The sequence below is a fragment of the Mus caroli genome, unplaced genomic scaffold (assembly GCF_978045245.1).
Source record: "Mus caroli unplaced genomic scaffold, Mus_caroli_1 scaffold_2, whole genome shotgun sequence".
NCBI classification, from domain to species: Eukaryota; Metazoa; Chordata; class Mammalia; order Rodentia; family Muridae; genus Mus; species Mus caroli.
Window position 1 is genome coordinate 15,686,190 of NW_028227257.1, and position 20,184 is coordinate 15,706,373.

Below are 20,184 nucleotides of genomic sequence, written 5' to 3' on the forward strand. Positions count from 1 at the left end.
TTATGTGAGAGAGGGCAGCTGAGAGTGCAGAGGTGCATGCTGGGTGGACAGAGTTAGCCAGACTTTGCCTGCATGGCTTGAGTAGTTACTGCTCTCTCCAGCTCATCGATCAGATGGGGCCGTGAGTAATCTGGACCAAGGACTTCAAGGCTCAAATGAATTTATACCCGTACCTCTTAGACCTTTGGTGACTCGTAGTAAGGATTGTTCATTTGCTCTGAGTCTGACCCCCGTTTTCGGGTTAGTCTCATGTGGTTCAGTCTCGTGTGGTTCAGGGATTTCCAGAAGGTTCTATCTATGTCCTAGACACAGAGAGAGAACATGTAGAGAGAATTTGTGTAAACGGCTAAAACAGCCGAGCTACATCTGCCCTTGGTATCCATGAGTTGCATCTGTGGACTGAACCAGCTTTGACTGAAAACGCTTTGAAAGAGCATTACAGAAAGTTTCAAAAACTAAAATCTGAACTTGCCACATGCCAATTGCTGTAATGATGTAATGTAAAGACACTCGCGGCATGGTGCACAAATGTGCATCTGCCTTTTCTTGGGACCCTCATCCCGGTGTTCCCAGTGTGTGAGCATCGTTTGGCTTGTTCATGTTTTCTCTGCAGCTATCATATCTGTACCCACGTGTATGAAGTTTCTATGTCATTATTCGTAAACAACAGAGTGTGACAACTATTATCATGTGCAATGGCATGTGTCTTATGCAGTCTATCCATGATTTAAAGTACATGAGGGGCCATGCATAGGTCTATGCAGACACTATCAGTCCATCCATCTTATAGAAAGGACTTGAGCATCTGTGCATTGTGTTATCTCTGGGGCTTCTGGAGCTGGAATAAATCCATCATGGGTACCAAAGGACAACTGGCTTAATAAGGGAGAGAAAGCACAGACACTGAACCCACTGTTTAGTTTACAGCATCCCACACCTTCCACTGTTCTCTTTCCATAGCATTTGCCACCTTCTTTCATGGTTTATAATTGGTATTATTTTTAGATATGGTTGGTTTTTCTTTACTTATGTGTATTCATGTTTTGTCTAGACAAAGGTATGTGCACTGTGTGTGTGTGTGTGTGTGTGTGTGTGTGCCTGCCTGGTGCCCACAGAGGTCAGAAGAGGACATCAGAGCCTCAGAAACTGGAGTTTCAGACAGCTGGGAGCCACCACATGGTGCTAGGAATCAAACCTGGATCCTTGTGTGAACAGCCGGCACTCTTAACCACTGAGCTATCTCTCCAGCTCACTGATACTATTTCTTGTTATGTCTCTATGAGGGCAAAAATCATTGCCTTGTTCCCTGATGTCGTCTGTGTTCAGGAAAGTGCCAGGGATGTGCTACAAGCCATTTGGTAACTGGCTGAATCGTGCCGGCTGGCTGAAATGCCTGTATTCTTGCAGGGTTATCAATGCGGTAGTACCATTCCTGCTGACTGTTAACACTGTGCTCCTGAGACCATCAGGGAGAGCTGTTGGTCCATAGGCATCATCCATCACTCCAGTGTCTTCCAACTTCTGACCGTGGTGGTTACCTGCTCCTTAGTCATCGTTTCTCTTTTACCAATTCCATTTCCTCCATGGGTCTTTTTCTCAAATGTACATGCAACTTTAGTATCTGGGGTGTGAAGGGACATTCGGGGCCTCGGAGACTGTCCCAGGATTACTTGAAAAGGCACCCAGGCAGCTTCAGAGCATCAGGCCCTTTCCTTGGCTCCACCTACTAAGGAGGGTGGTGCAAGCCCTGCTATTTTCAGATGCCCTGAGCCTATCTGGGGTTTTCCGTGGTCCTTGAACATCCCAGCTCATGAGGGAACCCTAGATGTCAGCTCACTCAGTCCTTACCAGGCTCTTTCTGCTCTCTAGGCCCTGGCTTTATATGGTTTCTTGTTTGCTTGTTTTCTGGTCAGGACAATCCTGGTTTTTGTTACTATTTTTCTAAGTCTGCTTCTTAGAGTTGCAACTTAAAAGCTGAGTCTCAGTCTGTGCATCCTACGAGGCCACCCCTCTTCTAAAGCGACCCTGCTACTGGGGGTTGGAGGACCTAGGGGGCAGTAGGAAGCCTGTGGTAATGGACGAGGTGGGCTGTGCCTGCTGTGGCCCTGCCCATTGCTTACACAGGAAGGGAAGCTGTTGTCTGAGCTTTTTGCCTCTCAAGGTGGAGAGAAGCCCTGAGTAGCCCTGACCCAGGAGGCAGGAGAATCTACAGGCTCTTTGTGAGGGCACCCACCACCAGTCAGGAAGCCAGACAGCCGCAGCACCAGTTGGCATCCGAGGCTGCCGTGCAGGGCATCGGTTGTCTCAGCCTTGTCTGGAGTGGGTCTCACATTAAATTGCTGATTCTGGTTCAGCAGCTGGGCGGAGGTATCAGGTGAGATGTGCTTCTAACCAGTTCCAGATGTGTCTGATGCTGCGGATCCCTGGACCACACTTGGAGTCTCAAGGCACTAAGCCTTTTGCATCAGCGCCTGCCAAAACCATCTGCCATGTTCCTCCAGCCACCCTGGCTGGTTAAGGCAGCATGCGTGGTATATAGGCATGAAGACCACCATAGAGGCTGGGCACGGTGGTGCACACTTTTAATCCCAGTGCCTGGGAGACAGAGGCAGGTAGATCTCTGAGTTCGAGGCCAGCCTGGTCCACAGAGTGAGTTCCACGTCATCTAGGGCTACACAGAGAAACTCTGTCTTGAAAAGCCAAACCAACCAAACAAACAAAAACATCATCATATCCTTTTCTTCTTGCAGTCTTAACTATGGAGGAGTTTGTCTAGCTTCAGATGCCCAGTTCAGTGACTTCCTGGGGAGCATGGGGCCAGCACAGTTTGTGGGCCGCCAGACCCTGGCTACCACACCCATGGGTAAGTATTTGAAGCCCTGTGCCCTCCTTCCTTACCCTTGCCCATTGACGCCATGCTCTAAGCACCTGGCTTGGAGCCTGAGTCCCATGGTCCAGCCCTCCATGGTGCCTGCCCCTCAGGAGTCCAAGCTGCAGTTACAGGACATGATGTGCTCTTGTTTGGGCTGAGAGTGGATGCCCAGAGACAGCAAGGCCCTGCTGGAGCATCGGAGCCACTTGCTAGCCTTCTCTCTTTCAGGGGATGTGGAGATTGGCTTGCAGGAGCGGAATGGTCAGCTGGAGGTGGACATCATCCAGGCCCGGGGACTGACTGCTAAGCCAGGCTCGAAGACACTGCCAGGTGTGGGGACGTCTGAGAGAGAAATCTGGTGTGGCCCGGTGAACTAAAATGCTTAGAGGGAGAGAGAGAGACATCTTTCTTGTTTTTCATTAGACCCTGTTACCTAGTAGAGAACTTGGCACACAGTGGGGCCCAGAGAGCATTTGTGGGGAGGTTAGCAAATGAATGTGTTGGGTAGTATGGTGGACTGAGGGAAGAAACAGTGAGCTAAGGGAAGGGAAGGCAGTAAAGACTAAAAGAGGCTTACCCAGCTGAGACCTCACATGGTACCTACCCAGACATGGCTACGCATGCTAGCCACCCTATACCCATTTGCCCCGTGGCCCTCCCCATACTCCTGGGGGTTCTCTGGTCCCCAGAAGTCGGTGATTGACCTTTCTCTGTTACACCTCATACCCGCAATTTGAAGGAGCAGCCTAGAACCTTGCCTTCTGCCCTCTGTTCCTAGCTGCCTATATCAAGGCCTATCTGCTGGAGAATGGTGTCTGCATTGCCAAGAAGAAAACCAAAGTGGCCCGCAAGTCACTGGACCCGTTGTACAACCAGGTGCTTCTGTTTCCTGAGAGTCCCCAGGGCAAAGTCCTGCAGGTAAGGGGTTCCTGTGTGTGTGCGTGTGCGTGTGCGTGTGTGTGTGTGTGTGTGCTTGTGTGTGCAGAGGGGTGTTCCTTGGGGGCAGGGACTCTCAAGGGCCTTACCCAGGGGAATTGAAGCACTGGAGCTAACTCCCACCTGCAACTTCTTGTGTCGCCATGGGTTTGGTCCCTCTTGAGTCTTGGCTGTTTCATCCCTGGAACACATGGGAGAAAGGATGAACTAACTCCCAAAATTTGTCCCCTGACACACCCCACCTCCCTTTCAGATGCCATCTCATGCACACTCCATGCATGTATGCACACACACACACATATGCACACATGCACACACACAAACTCACTCACTCCAGCCTAAGGAGGCTGGAGAGATGTCTCAGCCCGCTGTCATAGAGGAGGACAGAATTAAAAGATGAGATACAGGGCAGCCAATGAGGAGCCTGCAGCCCCAGATTCATGGGCCAGCTCCGAGAGGATGCTGACCAGGAGATGGGAAAGAGCTACAGAGAAAGATTGGTCGGAACAAGAATAGCAGCTAACAGTGCGCTGTTATCTCTACTTTATAAAAATGTTTCATCTGGGGTTCCAAGGTCCCCTGCGGGGGTAGCAGGGAAAGGGGTCATGTGGCAGCCCTGCCCAGCTCAGTTGCAAGACGAAACCAGCTGTGGTTTTTGTCCTGCAGGTAATCGTGTGGGGAAACTACGGGCGGATGGAGCGGAAGCAGTTCATGGGCGTGGCTCGAGTCCTGCTGGAGGAACTGGACTTGACCACCCTGGCCGTGGGCTGGTACAAGCTCTTCCCCACCTCCTCCATGGTGGACCCAGCCACAGGTCCGCTGCTTCGGCAGGCATCCCAGCTGTCCCTCGAGAGCACCGTGGGGCCCTGTGGCGAGCGATCTTAATGCCGGGGATGGGGAGGGGCTCCCCGAGATGGCCTGGAGACCACCCAGCCCTGACCTGGGACCCCAGGCCCAGGGGCTCATTGGACATTGGAGGATGGGGTTCTTCCCCCACAGCGGGGAAGCAGAATGGGGAGACCTGCCCCCCTTGGGCCCCTCCTCACTCCTTCACCTCCTACCCCTGAGACCTTCCCTTTCCCAGTGGGTTGGCTACACTTTTGACTTGGCCGGTTTTGACCTGGTGGATGCGGCTACAATCAGAGAAGGACTGAGGTGGCAGAGCAAACCACTCTTCTACCCTACCCCACCCCACCTATCCCTCTTTTGCCTCCTTGGAAGCTCGCTGCCCAGAGCCAAGTCCAGAACCAAGCCGGCCATCTCCATGGTGCCAATTACCAGCAAGTGTCTTTCCTGCGGCACTGGGTTCCGGCAGCTACTCCTGTCCCAGAGCTGATGGGGCAGTTTGCAAGGATCCGGAGCCAGCTCCTGAGGGGGGTACCCAGAGCTCCCCACTTGAAGGGGAGTATGGGTCTCCCTCTGCCTGCCCGTGGAAGGAGCTTTGCCGCAGCCTGTCTGAGTCCATCCATCCATCCCCTCCTACCTGTCCCTCTGCTGGAAGCTCTAGGAATTGGGAGCCAGCAGAGACCAAAGGGAAGGAGGAGGTACCTGAGGCTTGGCAGGATCCCCAGGGGTCCTTGCTCCATGGGATTGCAACAAGCTGGTCTGGAGCTCTTGGTGGACTGGAAAGGACATTGTCATCTGTGATATATGGTGGAGGACTGTGGGGACCTGAGTTTCCAGAACCTTGCACACAGGGAACAACTCTCCAGTGAATCGAGGGTAGTAGGAGCGGAGCATTGAAGAAAGCTGGAATGAGGTCTAAGTGGCACCAAGGTCAGGGTTTTCCAAACAGGAGACCCCCTCCTTGTTGGATGAGATCAAAGGTCATCTTGTTATCCTCTGCCTCTGGGCCAGGGTCTTGGAGAGGCATTAGAGCCGCACACATTTTAGTCTTTAAATAAACTATCCTGTACCAAGGGCAGAAGCCACTGCCCAGCCTCATCACCTTGGCTCAAGGAGAGATGGCATTCCAGGAGGAGGGATGCAGAGCTGTAAGTGTATGTTTAGAGGCTCCAAGGAGACCTGGGCAGCTGCCTTCCTGTGGCCCTCCCTGGGGCCTGCGGGAGCCCTTTTGCATGCGAGGGAGGACACAGTCAGGCCCCTATAGAAGCACATTTCTATCACCCCTCCTGGGAGGCGCCCAGCAGCCTGCCAGTCCTCCTCACTAGTCCCTGCTGTGTAGGGTGTAGTCCAGGTTAGCTGGGTAGTTAGTGTTCACGCCTGAGGCCTGTTAGCTCAGATGTAGTCTTTTTTTTCAAGCCCCGGGCTGTGAGGAGAGGGAGACCCCAGTACATTCCAGAAGACTCTCGCTGGGCTGGGCTGGGCTGGGCTGGGCTGGGCTGGGCTGGGCTGGGCTGGGCTGGGCTGGGCTGCCTGGCTCCCTGGAGGCCAGCCCTTCCGCCTTCTCCCTGCCTTCCTCTCTCCTCCCTTCTAGGGTCGTAGCCCTAACTGTCCATCACACTCAGCACTCTGGTGTCACACCCTCAGCATTCCCGAGGGTTGCTGGGCCTTGCAGAGGGGCCTGGACTCCATTAGAGGGTGTCATTTCCCACCAAGGATGCCAGGACTCTGTTGAGTCCCACCTGGTTCCTGGTTCATCTATCAAGGAATTCCTTCTACTTGGAAATTCTCCCATTCCCAGGCTGGCTAAGCCCGGAGTGCCCTTTAGGGTTCTATCCAGTTCTGTCACCTCCACATGCAGCTGTTGACACTACACAGGGAAGGGGCTGTGGACAGGACCCTCTTCTCCAATTGGTCTTCAGAGTGTCTTTGGGACTATGGATGGGCAGGCCTCCTGAACAAGGGAGCAGGGCTCTTGATGGGCTCCTTTTTGAGGCCCACAGTTAGCCATCACCCCATTTTTTTCAACAGTGTGATATCCTCGCTGTTAGGTTATTACGCGCTGTTTGGAATATTTTCAGCCAGGAGGGCACCTTCCCTCTCCAGCTGTCACTGCTGTGGTTGTTCAGGGTGGGATAGAGCCTGGCTGTCACGACCAGGGGGGAGAGACTCAGCTCTAATTTGAGAGAGAGAGAGAGAGAGAGAGAGAGAGAGAGAGAGAGAGAGAGAGAGAGAGAGAGAGAGAGAGAGAGAGGGAGGAGCATGATAGCACCAAGGAGCACTGACTCCAAAGCAATAACACCCTGAGGTGGTCAGTGAGACCCCTCAGTGACTTTCTTGTTTGTTCTGTGAAATCTCGCTCACCTCCTGGAGGGGTAGAGTGAGGGGCTGGAGCCCCATTTCTTTGTACCATTGTAAGCGTGTGCCCCACTTCCAAGGGGCTGTGACCGCTGGGTGCGGGAGCCATTTCTGTCCTCACCAAAGGACTCGGGGCAGAGAGTGATTTTCATCCTTAGCTTCGGGGACCAACAAGCCCGGCCTGTTCCCACTGCTGTCTGACCCTCTGTCAACTCAAACTCTGCCATCAGGAAAGGAGCAGAGGGGGTAGAGTTGGGGGCCCTTTCTGGTGCTGTGTCTCTAAGGGTGTTTCTTTTTTTCCCCCCTCTGGACAAAGGTCATGTATAGGACTGCCATGTAAAGGGGCCATCTCCATTTTCCTCACCCAGAATGCCTCTGCGTTCTGAAGGGAAGGGCCTGTGGATTTTTAGTCCATTTGCATTTTTTTTTTAAAAAAAGCATACTAAGGCCCTGCGTGAGGAGACCCACCGTGGGGTCCTTGGTATGTCTGGTGGCATTTCCGCCTAGGGGTCCCCTTCATGTCTCATGCTGAGCCAGAGTCAGGGAAGGATGAAGGGGACAGCCATTTCTCATCCTTTCTGCTGCTTTTCTTTGGAGCCTCCTGGTGGCTCCCAGTTCTGTCAGGACAAGCTGTAGCTCATCTGAGAGGTTAGGAAACTCGGGCCACAGCAGGAAGTGTTTTGGCTAAGGCCTCTCAGCAACATGCACTGGGGGACAAAGCTGGGAGACCACTGCTCAAGGGCAGGTTGGCCACCATCATTATTTCCAGCCGCTAGGCCCAGGTGGCCCTGCCCTGCTTGGCTCTCTTCTGGGCTTGAGTTGGGAGAAGAGGGTGGTTGCAGGGAGGGGTGCCAGGTTGTATGGGGTCTCCTGGGCAATCTCTCCAGGGATCATGAGCGGAAGGGTTTTAGGCTGGGTCATCACCTCTTCAGGTCCAGCTGGGAGTGGGCTGCCAACAAACAAGCTCCTTCCTGGGTTTGTAGAGTGGGGGGCTCAGGGGAGTCCTCTCTAACCTTCAGAGGCGATAGCAACCCCTTCCCAAGCACCTCCCACAGCGTGTCCCCCGTGATTTTACTCTGACCCCCATAAGAACCCCGAATAGCAAGCAAAGGGATTCCTGTATTGTCAGCCTTGTTTTCAGGAGGGAACGGAGGATGTCCAATGAGAGAGAGAGAGAGAGAGAGAGAGAGAGAGAGAGAGAGAGAGAGAGAGAGAGAGAGAGAGAGAGAGAGAGAGACACGTTTGCTTAAGTTCTGACTTTGAGAGCGCCAGCTTGTTCTCTGGTGGTTCACAGCACAGGCGTGCAAGCATGTAGCAGAGGCGGTTAAGTAGTTCACATGTGATTCACCACCGGGTTCCAGCAGTTTGGGGTCCGGAAACAGCACAGGGGCTCCCACACTCTCCCAAGGCAGAGCTGTTGCACCAGGCAAGGTCACCTGCATTTATTTATTGAGCAACAGCGAGTGCTACACCAGGCCCAGAGCCTTAGACCCCTTTCCTGTCCCCTGCAATGGCTCTCTTGGCCCTCCAAGAGGACCTGTGTCTGCAGAACAGGACCTTAGTGGACAGAGAGTTTCTATAGGCTTGCCTAGCAAGCCTCAAGAGTTTTTTTTTTTTTTTTTTTTTTTTTCCTTTCAGCAAGAGAGCCTGTGTGGGCTGGGTGGGAGGCTGGAAGTAGAAATAGGTGTTACCTCTCAGTCCTTTGTGCCATCCTGCAAGGTGACAGGAAGATGGGACCTCAGAGTCCTTGGGCTGGGAGCCTCCCTTCATCTACCCACCTTTCCCTGTGTCCTCTTGGGGAGCAGGAACAGCCTGGTCCTCCAGGGAGGGAGGGTTTGGGATGTGTCTGAGTTGGAGCGGGTCACATGGCATTGTATTCATGACCACATAGCTCATGTTGGAAATTAAAGTTTTTGGCTTTTCTACCCTGGTTTTGCTCTTGCTTTACACCGGGACAGTTCTACCTGGGAAGATAAAGGATACTGGTCTTTTAAGTGGTGAGCTCTCTAGGATGCTAAGATGCCTCCAACAGGCTCATGAACATCCTCTGTGCCTGCATCAGGAAGCTGTGCCATTGGTGCCCATGCGAAGCAGGCTCGTCAGAAGCACCCTGTTTTACTGACAGGGAAGCTAAGACCCAGGAAAGGGATGAGAGTCCCAATGATATATCACCAATGATATGGTGGGGTCCAGAACGAAATTCATCCCACAGCACTGAGCTGCCTATAGGTAGTGATAGTGAGTAGGCCATCCCTTCACCCAAAGGGGGCTAGCCAGGGACATGGCATCTGTTTGACAGTGGGGACAACCATTTATACATTTACACGTTCCACTCCTCATGCAGAGCAAAGAAAATGCAGTGTCTATATAGTGCAAAAATTTTCCATAAATTCCCTTCACCCTGTCCATCTCCGTGCTTCTAGCATGAGCATCCAGCCTTCCTGGTAGAATTCTGGTGTTTAAAGTCATACCTCTCCCCCTGCGGGATATTCTGTATCCTCTTCAGAGCAGAAACTAGCCTCTTGTTGCCTTGTGAAAGACCCCATAAGGATGCTTGACCTGGGTATCGCCCCTCCTAGGGGCTGATGGCTACAAGTTTAGACTAAACAGTTTATACCTCCGGGTGGCTGTACAGTCGGCTTCTGCTGTTAGTGCAGCTTTCATATATATCTAGAAGGGATGGTACACAGATGGTGACAGGAGCCTCAACCCCCCTCCAAGCCGGAAAGAAGGGTGGGTTTGCTAACAGGCAGAGCTAGACATTGGCCAGGCCTAGCCAGGGTAGGGAAGGACTATCAGATGGACTTCCTCCGGGCACGGGGTCTGTCTGGGCTGCTGTGGCAATGATGCACAGCTTCTGGGCTCAAGGGGGGTGAGAAGGCCGGGTTGTCACGGGCCCAGGTCTCCCGCTGATGGAAGGGGTAGGGGATGCCGGTGGAGGCGCCGGCGCGGATGCGGCTCTCGGGCGCCCCCCTGCGGAACACGCTGACACGGCGGTGGGCTGCGCGCTCCGGGGCGTCGGCGCTGGCTAGGAAGCGCAGGACCACCAGGTTGAGGAAGGCACCGATGACCGTGAGCCCGAGCAGGATGTAGAGGAAGCTGAAGGCCACGTAGGGTGGCTTCCTCTGCAGCGCCTCATCTCTCTGCAACGCCACGAAGTCGCCGAAGCCGATGGTGGTGAGAGTGATGAAGCAGTAGTAGTAAGCGTGGAAGAAGGTCCAGCCCTCGAAGTGCGCGAAGGCGGCGGCGCCTAGGGCCAGGGTGGCGGCGCAGAGCAGCAGCCCAGCCACCACCATGTTCTCAGCAGACACGTGCGGCCGCCGCAGGCCCAGGCAGCGCTTGGCTGCCAGCAGCAGACACCGCACCAGTGCGTTCAGACGCTCGCCCAGGCTCTGGAAGGTGACCAGCGTCAGGGGTATGCCCAGGAGGGCATAAAACATGCAGAATACTTTGCCCGAGTCCGTGCCCGGCGCGGCATGACCATACCCTGTGTGGGAAGAGAGATGGGGTTCTGAGAGCCCAGCCTAGCCCAACGCACTCCCGACCCCGGGCCTACCTGTCCCCAGGAGCTCCAAGCCCCACCTATGCCATTCCTGTACTCTGAACTCCTGCGTGGCTACTCAGAACCCAGGTGTCCCTCCCCCTAGGGGTGAATAATCCACACATGGTCATTCAGAACCTCAGAATTCAGTTGGGCCAACTTCTGTTCCCAGAGATAGCAAAGAATGGATTTTAACAGAATTTTGCCCCAGTGGAGGAGGCCCAACCCCAAAGCATGGACCCAAAGACAGGATGCTCTGGCAGAATAGCTCTGTAGCTGCTTGCCCTAGCGGTTGAAGGGTGTGAAGAATTTGAGTCATACGGGAGGGGTCCTGTGGCTTGGTGTGCATGTATCTGTCAGGTGCTCTGACAACCTACAGAGTACAGAAAACGTCGATCTTAGCAAGTTATGTGTTGGTAGGAGGGACAGGAGACACATCTTCAATGGCTTCTTAGTACCCAAAGGGTAAAGACCCAGTTCTCACAAGGAGCCCCCCAGCTCCTTCTCTCTCCCACTCTCCAGCCTCACCCCTCTCCTCACCTCCCCGCTCTCCAGACTTATGCTTCCTCTCTTCTATGCTTACCAGTGTCACCCCTTCTTTTACTACCCCACCCCCAGCCTCACCAGTCTTCTCTCCTCCCCACTCCCCAGCCTCACCCCTCCTCTCTCCTCCCCACTCCTCAGCCTCACCCCTCCTCTCTCCTCTCCATTCCCCAGCCTCACCCCTCCTCTCTCCTCTCCATTCCCCAGCCTCACCCCTCCTCTCTCCTCCCCACTCCTCCTCTCTCCTCTCCACTCCCCAGCCTCACCCCTCCTCTCTCCTCTTCACTCCTCAGCCTCACCCCTCCTCTCTCCTCCCCACTCCCCAGCCTCACCCCTCCTCTCTCCTCCCCACTCCTCAGCCTCACCCCTCCTCTCTCCTCTCCATTCCCCAGCCTCACCCCTCCTCTCTCCTCTCCATTCCCCAGCCTCACCCCTCCTCTCTCCTCCCCACTCCTCCTCTCTCCTCTCCACTCCCCAGCCTCACCCCTCCTCTCTCCTCTTCACTCCTCAGCCTCACCCCTCCTCTCTCCTCTCCACTCCCCAGCCTCACCCCTCCTCTCTCCTCTTCACTCCTCAGCCTCACCCCTCCTCTCTCCTCTCCATTCCCCAGCCTCACCCCTCCTCTCTCCTCTCCATTCCCCAGCCTCACCCCTCCTCTCTCCTCCCCACTCCTCCTCTCTCCTCTCCACTCCCCAGCCTCACCCCTCCTCTCTCCTCTCCACTCCCCAGCCTCACCCCTCCTCTCTCCTCTTCACTCCGCAGCCTCAGCCATCCTTCTAACCCCCAGTCTCCAGATTCACCCCTTTTATCCGATCTTCTTTAGGTACAGCCCGATGGGTCCCTCCTAGAAAGCCACTTCTACACACGCCTTCTTTCATGTTTTCCTCTTCCTTGGACTGGCTTCTCTCCCCCTTTCCAGGTCCCTGCTCCCCTCAAATCCCTCCTTAACTTTTGCCACCCTGTCGGCCTTCACGAAATACCCATCGGCTCTGGGTATCTCTGGTGCTAGCATTGCTCACTGATCCTCTCATGGATGCGGGCATGTGTGGGCTTCCCTGAGCCTTGTGTCACTGTGCCATTGAGGGAATGTGTGGGTGTGTCTCTTTCAGGAGAGAGCAACAATAGCTTACATGGGCCCATAACCAGGGAGAAGTAAGGGGGTCCATCTCTCATAGAGAGCACCCCTCCTCCAGCAGACCTATCCTGTCTGCCCAAAGGTAAGACATACAGAACCTTAGACCTCTGCAGCTTTACATAGTTAGCCCTCTGGTACACAGGGGCTGCCACCACAGTCATGGCAAAAGTCATAAACAAGCTCTTGGCCATCAATAGAGGAAGCCTGGTTAGATTCCTATCAGCACCATCCAGATGACAGAACACTACACCAGACCACAGTGGCCTTGTCACCATGGTCACATCTGACAATACCTAAGGAAGCTGTTAGTTTTCTCTACAGGGGATGGGAATGGCTGTGTATATATGTCATAATGTTGTATGTTGTTGGCATCCAGAGACAGAGGCTGGGGATGCTATCAACATCTTATAGGGCATAAGACAGGCCCCGTAACAGAATTAACTGGGTCAAGATGTCAGTACTTCTAAGGTTGAGAAGCCCTGATATTCAGCCTTTAAAAAAAGGACATGGCTCTTTAGGGTTGAGATAGAAAAAGCACTAAGATATACTAAATCAGGATCTGGGATACAGCTCAATTGAGAGCATCTGAATAGCACGCCTGATGTCCCAGGTTCAATTCCCAGTGCAAGCATAAAAGACAAGCATGGTGGCACACACCCAGCACTTGGGAGGCTGAGGCAGGAAGACCCTAGGTTCTCTGTTATTCTCAGCCACATAGTGATTACAAAGACAGTCTGGGCTACACGAGGTCCTGTCTCAAAAAACTACTAAATGCAAAGAGCAGAAATAGCTAGAATATAGATATACTACCCATATGTCGTGTGTGATGCCTGAAGGAACATGTACACAGAGCATGTAGCTGGAAGTGTGCCAGAGACAGGTGAGCTAGGAGCCAGGGAGATGAAGGGGTAGGTCAAGAGACAGGATAGAGGCTTGGAAAGACCAAGATGACGTGTTTCCTCTTTCCTGTGGAGTCTAGAGTTATTTTTTTTTAAAAAGAGACAGGAAAGTAGAAGATGGAAAAAGAACTTGGGAATAGGAAGAGGTCTAGGGGAGGAAGACAGGAGAAGGAAGGTGGTGGATGCACATGGTCAGAGTGCCCAATGTGTGTGTAGCAAAATGCCCCAGTGAAACCCATTGCTGTGTACAATAAATATACACTAGATCAAAAGACTTCCAGGAAAGGCGGGGATAGGAGCGAGTTTCCTGTTCACTCTGCACCCCTCGGTGCCCCATGGAACATGCAATGTGAACATATACAATGTTTAAAGTCTCCATGTAACATAAGCATTTAAAGTCTGCCTCCCTGTGGTCCTATGGGAGAGATACACTCTGCCCATCACTGATTTGAACTCCTTGAGGGCACGAGCTATGGTAGCCACTGCTGTACATCCTGAGTCACCCAAGTGGCCAGAAAAACAAAACAGTTCCAGTTTCTATTCAGTTATGTTTTGGCTTTGGTTGGTTGGTTTTAGTTTTTTTGTTGTTGTTTCTTTTTGTTTCTTTCCCTAGCTTGGGTTTCAGATCAGTGAGGGAAGGAGCCAAACCTGGCTGGTAGGCTGTCCAAAAGCACGGGAAAGGGCAGAGGCTTCAGACAAGGCACAATCTCTGCAGGCATGGCAAATAAGAGGGGTCTTGAGGTTGGGACTTGTAGACAAGAGAGGGCAGAAGTGTCGAACGGGAGCTGGCTCTAGACTTGGCAAATAATAAATTATTACTAACAAACAATGCCTTCATAGACTATGGTCCCATGCTGGACCCTCATTCGCCCGGCAAGGCAGAACATTCACATTTTGCCTTTGACAAAAATGTGTGCCAAGAGGGCACAGCCACTTGCCTGAGAAGGCTGGTAGCAGGAGATACTCCAAACTCAGCTTTTGGGGTTGCATGGGTGCTTAAACCCACAGCTTTTGTGCAAGTGCACTCTCCAAGGTGTGGGCTTCTGGTCTGCTCCTCTGAGGGAGACTATAGGCACACCTAGCAACTACAGCTGGAGCCCAGCACCAAGGGGCTAGCTAACAGGTTTGAAGCCCTAGGGAGCCTGCTTCTGCAGGTTCCTCAGGCTTAGGACCTCAGGTCCTGGCCAGATGTGGTTATGGTAACAGCTAGAGTCCAAATGGTATACATAGCGGCTCCTCTGGCTTCCCCAACGTGAGAACAAAGCTTTGTAATTAGTCATTCCCTTAACAAGTTATTGGACACCTATTAGACTCTCTCTGACCCTAGCCACACAGCAGTCAAAAGACAACGGAGAATGCTGATATCACGGGGTTAACAGATAACTGTTATCTTATATACAAACCATCTTGTTTTCATAAAGTTTTCTGTGGGTCAGGACCTATGCTAAAACGATCTACACACATTATCTCCTTAATAATAATCGCCATCACAGCTCTGCATTCCTCCCTCCTCCTTGCAAGACATATTAGCAGTCCTAGTTTTCAAAGAACACTCAGAGAAGGCTCAGAGAAGTCAAGAAACTTATCTAAGGTCACATAGCTGACACAATGGGACAAGAAAGCCTCACTTCTGTTCACCGCGAGAGCCCGGGGTTTCTTGTATCCACCCCTGTGTCTGTGCCTACAGCCTTGTGTTAGCTAACTGATTGCCCCCATTTCGCTCAGCGAGGCAAATGCGCCTCAGCGTGCTGGCAAGCCCTTTCCAAAGTCACAGGGGCGGAGGTGGGATCGCACCGGAGGAGAGATCAGGACTGAGTAGGGCAGAGGGGAGGCTCCGGAGGGCTCACCGATGGTGGTGATGACCGTGATGGCGAAGTAGAAGGAGCCCGCGAAGCGCCACTGGCGGCCGGCGCGGTGCGGCTCAGCCTGCAGCGCCAGGCGCTCCAGCTCGCGGTAGTCGTCAGCGGAGAAGCGGTACTTTCTGCGGAACTCGCCCCGCTTCCGAGCCAGCAGCCGCTGCCGGCTGCGCTCCGCCTCGGATTCCAGCGCATCGAAGACTGCGGCACCCACCAGCAGGTAGGACAGGATGCACAGAATGAGCGCCGCCGTACGCGCGCTCTGCTTCCTCATCGCGGCTCGCGGGCTCCGAGTGCCGGTTTCCGTGCGCCCCGACGGCTCCAGCTCCATCCCCGCCGCGCCCGGCGTACAGCAGGGGGCGGGCTCTGAGCTCTCCCGACGCTCCCCGCCCTAACCCACGCAGGGGCCCGCAGTGACATCTGGAGCAGAGGCCCGGTCCAGGTGTGCACAGCAGCAGCAGCCTCCATCCGTAACTCGCCCTAGCTCTTGGGGGCTCGGGACCCTTTCCTTTCTCCCGTCTATCATCTAGCAAATATTCACCAAGCGCCCTCTGGTGCCCACCCTTCTCCGTGGGAGTAGAACGGCTATACCGGCAAGCAGGTATGGATGACAAATGGACAAAACGATGAAGTAAGACAGGTGTGATGAAGGAGGAAAACGCTTGGGGAGGTGCGTGCCAAGTCATCCAGGAGTGACCAGGGAGAGGAAATCCAGGCCACACACGTAGGTCCCTCGCTAGAGCAGAAGGGAGGTGACTTGGTGACAGGGAACAGCAGAGAAGCTGGTGTGGCTGGAGCCAAGAGAATTAGGATGCGGGCTGGAGAGTCAGACAGGAGGGCCAGAGAGAAGTGACTTCTACAAACTCATTTTTTATTACTTAATTTTTATTTTATATTTCCCTGCATGTGTGTCTGTGTACCACTTTTACAGTGCCCATGGAGGCCAGAAGAGGGTGTAGGATCTACTGGAACTGGAGTTACAGACGCTTATGAACCACCATGTGGGTGCTGGAAATCAAACCCCAGGTACTCTGATCTTAACCACTGAGCCACCTTGCCAGATCCCAGGCTGGTTTTTCAGGACAGTTGAAAACCTTTTTTTCTTTTCTTTTCTTTTCTTTTCTTTTCTTTTCTTTTCTTTTCTTTTCTTTTCTTTTCTTTCCTCTTCTCTTCTCTTCTCTTCTCTTCTCTTCTCTTCTCTTCTCTTCTCTTCTCTTCTCTTCTCTTCTCTTCTCTTCTCTTCTCTTCTCCTCTCCTCTCCTCTCCTCTCCTCTCCTCTCCTCTCCTCTCCTCTCCTCTCCTCTCCTCTCCTCTCCTCTCCTCTTCTCTTCTCTTCTCTTCTCTTCTCCTTTCTTCTCTTTTCAAAGGCATCAGAGCCAGGCATCAGAGCCAGGTATGGCGGTCCACACTTAGAATCTCAGTGCTTGGGAGGTGGAGGCAGGGAGACTAGAAGTTCAAACCCAGACTAGGCTAAATGACTGCCACATGGAAGAGAAAAGGTGGCTGAGTGGAGACCAGCCAGGGGAATGGTGTCAGTCAGATATGGGCTCAGGGGGACTAGCCTTCAATAACAGATGAAGAGAAGCAGATGACTCTGGGATATGTTAGACAGCTGGGAATACAGCAAGCCTTGATGCTTAAGGTCCCTGGTATCAAGACACTTCACCAACCCAAGCTTCAGTCAGTGGATTCTTGCAGAACTGACACACAAAACTCCCAGGCCTGATCTCTAAAGTCCTGCCCCCCACCCAATGCCACACCCTTTCCCTTGCCTGCAGACTGAACAGACGTAACACCACGAAAGAGCATAGCAAAGCTGTCTGCTACCAGGACCGCCTGTTCTGAACATCTGATCCATATGTCAGGGTCTGAGACTCAGAGGCCAATCTGTCACCGAGGCTGATACACCCTGATTCGTGGGTCAGGAGTTACTGGTGGATTTGGGCATGGAGATACAGGGATGGACTCTGGATGAGCCCAGGGGATGACTGGGGCTGCTAGGTGTTTGGGAAGCCTTCCATTGACCCCACTTTTGAAAGAGCAAGGAACCCACTACTGTCTCCATTCTCCAAATGTAGGACTTTTTTAGAGTCCTACATATGGTCCTGTATAAAGACCTCTGGCGCAGTGCCAGTTACCCTGGCCTGAAGCTGTTGGCAACAGCTGCCCTTCCCAGGTGTCTACTCCAGCGAGGCATGCATTTCTATCATCGTGACTACTGAGGCCAATCCCCACAGCCTTTCACCCTTGCTTGCCCTGCCCACCCTCAACTTTCAGTTCCTGCTGTAAACTCTTGTGGGACTCATTACAGCCTTCTCCCCCTCCCATTCTGCCAACATCTGTTGCCTCTCTGCCAGGGGCCAGGTACCAGCAGAAGTGACATATTCTCCCAATTCAGCTGGCTCACACCCTGGCCACTCTGCCACTCTCAACCCAGTTGGACTTGTTTCCTGACACCACCCTGGGTGTTTTCCTCTGAACTTCTCCCTCAGAGCACCGGCCATCTTCTGTTCTTCTACAGTAAAACCCTCGAGTTCCACATATGCCCCACCCCGAGGATCATCCTTCCGTGTCTAGCACTCAGACCTGTGTGCACGAGGCTCACACCTAGCGGCAGATGAGGACTTGCTTGTGCAAGTTAAGAGCAGCCACTTCCATTGCTTCTTGAGTGTTGATCGGTTCAGTTTCACAGTCACCGGAATGTTGTTTGCTTCTTTGTTTGTTTTCCTTTCTGACTCTTAAGGAACTGCAGTAGCAGAGGAACGGCCCCTAGGGATGCCCATGCCGCATCCTTGGGATCTGTGAATGCATCTAGCTGCCAGACAAAGGGAAGCTGTGGAGGCTGAGCTTGCTCCAGCGTGGGAATGATCTCAAGTCTCCGGTGGGTCCAGCATCACCATGAGGGCTCCTGTGCTTAGAAGATGAAGGCAGGAGAGAAATGCCCACAGATTGGCAGCATGAGCAAGTCACCCTGATCACTGGAGGAAGGACCCCAAGATGAGGCAAAGCAGGTGACATCCAAAAGCTTGAAGTAGGAAGAAGGCAGGTCCCTTACGTAGTCTCCACGAAGGAACGGGGACACACAGGCACCTTTATTCTAGCCCAGGGTCAAGAGAACCAAAAAGTTTTTCTTTTGGAGGGGTGAGGTGGATGTGGATATGCAAGTGTACACGTGGGGCACAGGCCACGTGTCAGCTTTGAATTAATTTTCAAGAACCATCTACCTTACTATTTTCTTGGAACAAGATCTCTTGTTAGGATTCAGGGCTCTCCAATTCAGGCAAATAGCTGGCCGGCCAGCCCCAGAGACCCTCCTGACCTCCTCAGCTGGCACTATAAGCCTGTGCTGCCATACCTGACTAAAAACTGCATACCAGGGATTAATCTTATCTTCTCCTGCTGTGCAGCAAGCACTTTAGTGACTGAGCCCCAAAAGGTAATTTGGAGAGGAGTGGGAGATAGGGGTAAATCTCCATGTTTTTGATGATTGACAGCTGCCGTGGGTGAATGGAGAAGCCTGCATGAGGATTTGTGTAGTAGTATTTAACCACTGTTGGAATCACGGGGAGTGGCCTGTGGCCTGTGAGACCTCAAATTCGGGGCAGAATTGGGGCTCAGTGCCTATAGGGAAAGATTTGCCTTCACCCCCTGAGAGTCAGGATAGCAGCCAAGTGGCCCAGAAGCAGGGTGCTGATGCGGAAGAGCTAGCACAGTTGCCACGGCTTTATTTTTAGTAAGGGCATCCGCAAGTTTGGTTTTTTGGTTTTTTTTGTTTTGTTTTGTTTTTTTTTCTGATTCTTCTCTGCATTAGAGAGACAGAAACCTGGGCAGGAATCTAAGGGTGGGAGCAGGGCACCAGGCCCTTCCACCAATCAAGGGCTGGAGAAGAGCCTGTGGAGACAAGCAGGCTTGGAAAACAGCTTGGTCAAGGCAGGGGAGGGGGCTGGGGTGCAGTTCATGTGGATGATCCTGAGCACAGCTGAGGTCCACAAAGACCTGAGTTCGAATTCTTACCCCCTCATGTTCTACTCCAGTGTCCACGGATAGAACATTTCCACTTCTCCGTGCTTCAGTTCCCCACGTGAGACCCAAGACACCCATGCTCCTCCCCACAGATGCTACAGACACAGATGCTACAGAAGCCGTGGCATGCCCCTGAGCTGCTAGTCTTGTTTCCTCCCTTTTCAAAATTGTCTGCAGATGCCAGGAATTCTGTTTTCAGAAACAGAGGAGAGGCCAGGGGCTCTGGAGCCCAGTGTGTGCTGGGCATTAGAATATTGTCACCTCTACAGCCGACAAAGAGAAGGTGTTGACCTGCCAAGTCCCTGTGGTCATGGCTGAGACGGGACTTGAACGTGGGGCTGCCTGAGTCCCATGCTTGTTAGGCAAGTCACCCTTGGCCATATCACCCTTCCGTGAGCCCTGCGGTCGTTGCTTTCTTTATCTGCAGGATGGCTGCAAGAGCCTTGGTAGATGGAGCTACCCCACCGCTCTCCGCTGTAAGGATTCTGAGACACAGAGTTGAGACGTGCCATCCACTGGAGTGGGTATAAATGGGGCCATGGAGGTGCTGTCTGGCCCTGGCAGGCAGGTGACACTTCCCTGTGCTTGGCATTTTTGGTTCAGCAGTTCTATTTTAAGCAAGAGGAGGTTAGAGTTTGTATATGTGTGTTTCTCAGCTTGGAAAGTCATCTGCTGAGTAGACACCAAAAACAGAACTCCCTAAGGCACTCCCTTCAGCTCCCTCCCCCTTCACTCCCTCCCATACTGTCTACCCTCACTCCCCCCACCTTCGGAACCTGAGGAGACCTTGTGATTTTCCTCTGTTCCCTGGTGCTCGAAAGGTACCCATGGCCCTTCAGTGAAGCCTGGGTGCGCCTTAAAAGCTTGAAGCCTTTGCCACTCCCACGTTGGGGAGAGGAAACCTGGGCCCTGAATAAGAGGAGAAGCATCTAAGGTCACACAAGAACAGGTGGTGAGCAAGGGCCCAGGATGGAGTAGTTAGTTATCTGAGTGAGCAGGGGCTAGGTTCCATCTTAGACTTGTGTCTACACCTCTCTGAGCCTCAGTTTGCCCATCTCTGCCTCAGCAGGTAGGTAGGAATATCGACTTGACAGGATTCCTATACGGATCAAATAAATGTGCCCAGAGCCTCGCCAGCAAATCTCAGCACCCCCCCCCCAACCGGTGTCTCCCCTGTG

At 53.0% G+C, this 20,184-nt stretch overlaps 2 protein-coding genes across 3 annotated transcripts in view; one reads left to right on the forward strand and one right to left on the reverse strand.

Moving 5' to 3' along the window:
- The window catches only part of Rims4 (regulating synaptic membrane exocytosis 4), a 55,103-nt gene extending 48,988 nt beyond the window's left edge, over nt 1–6,115 (forward strand). For both annotated transcript variants that reach the window (XM_021155762.3, XM_029469739.2), the window contains exons 3-6: nt 2,751–2,863; nt 3,101–3,202; nt 3,651–3,790; nt 4,475–6,115. In XM_021155762.3, the coding sequence (XP_021011421.1) occupies nt 2,751–2,863; nt 3,101–3,202; nt 3,651–3,790; nt 4,475–4,693 (574 nt within the window). In that variant the 3' untranslated portion in view covers nt 4,694–6,115. The remainder of the gene's footprint in view (nt 1–2,750; nt 2,864–3,100; nt 3,203–3,650; nt 3,791–4,474) is intronic.
- A 3,620-nt stretch (nt 6,116–9,735) lies between these two features.
- Nucleotides 9,736–15,314, reverse strand: Kcnk15 (potassium two pore domain channel subfamily K member 15). The gene is made up of 2 exons (XM_021156909.2): nt 14,975–15,314; nt 9,736–10,496 (listed from the first exon to the last, which is right to left on the reverse strand). The coding sequence occupies exons 1-2, from the start codon at nt 15,312–15,314 to the stop codon at nt 9,805–9,807; spliced, it is 1,032 nt and encodes a 343-aa protein (XP_021012568.1). The 3' UTR covers nt 9,736–9,804.
- Between the last annotated feature and the right edge of the window lie 4,870 nt (nt 15,315–20,184).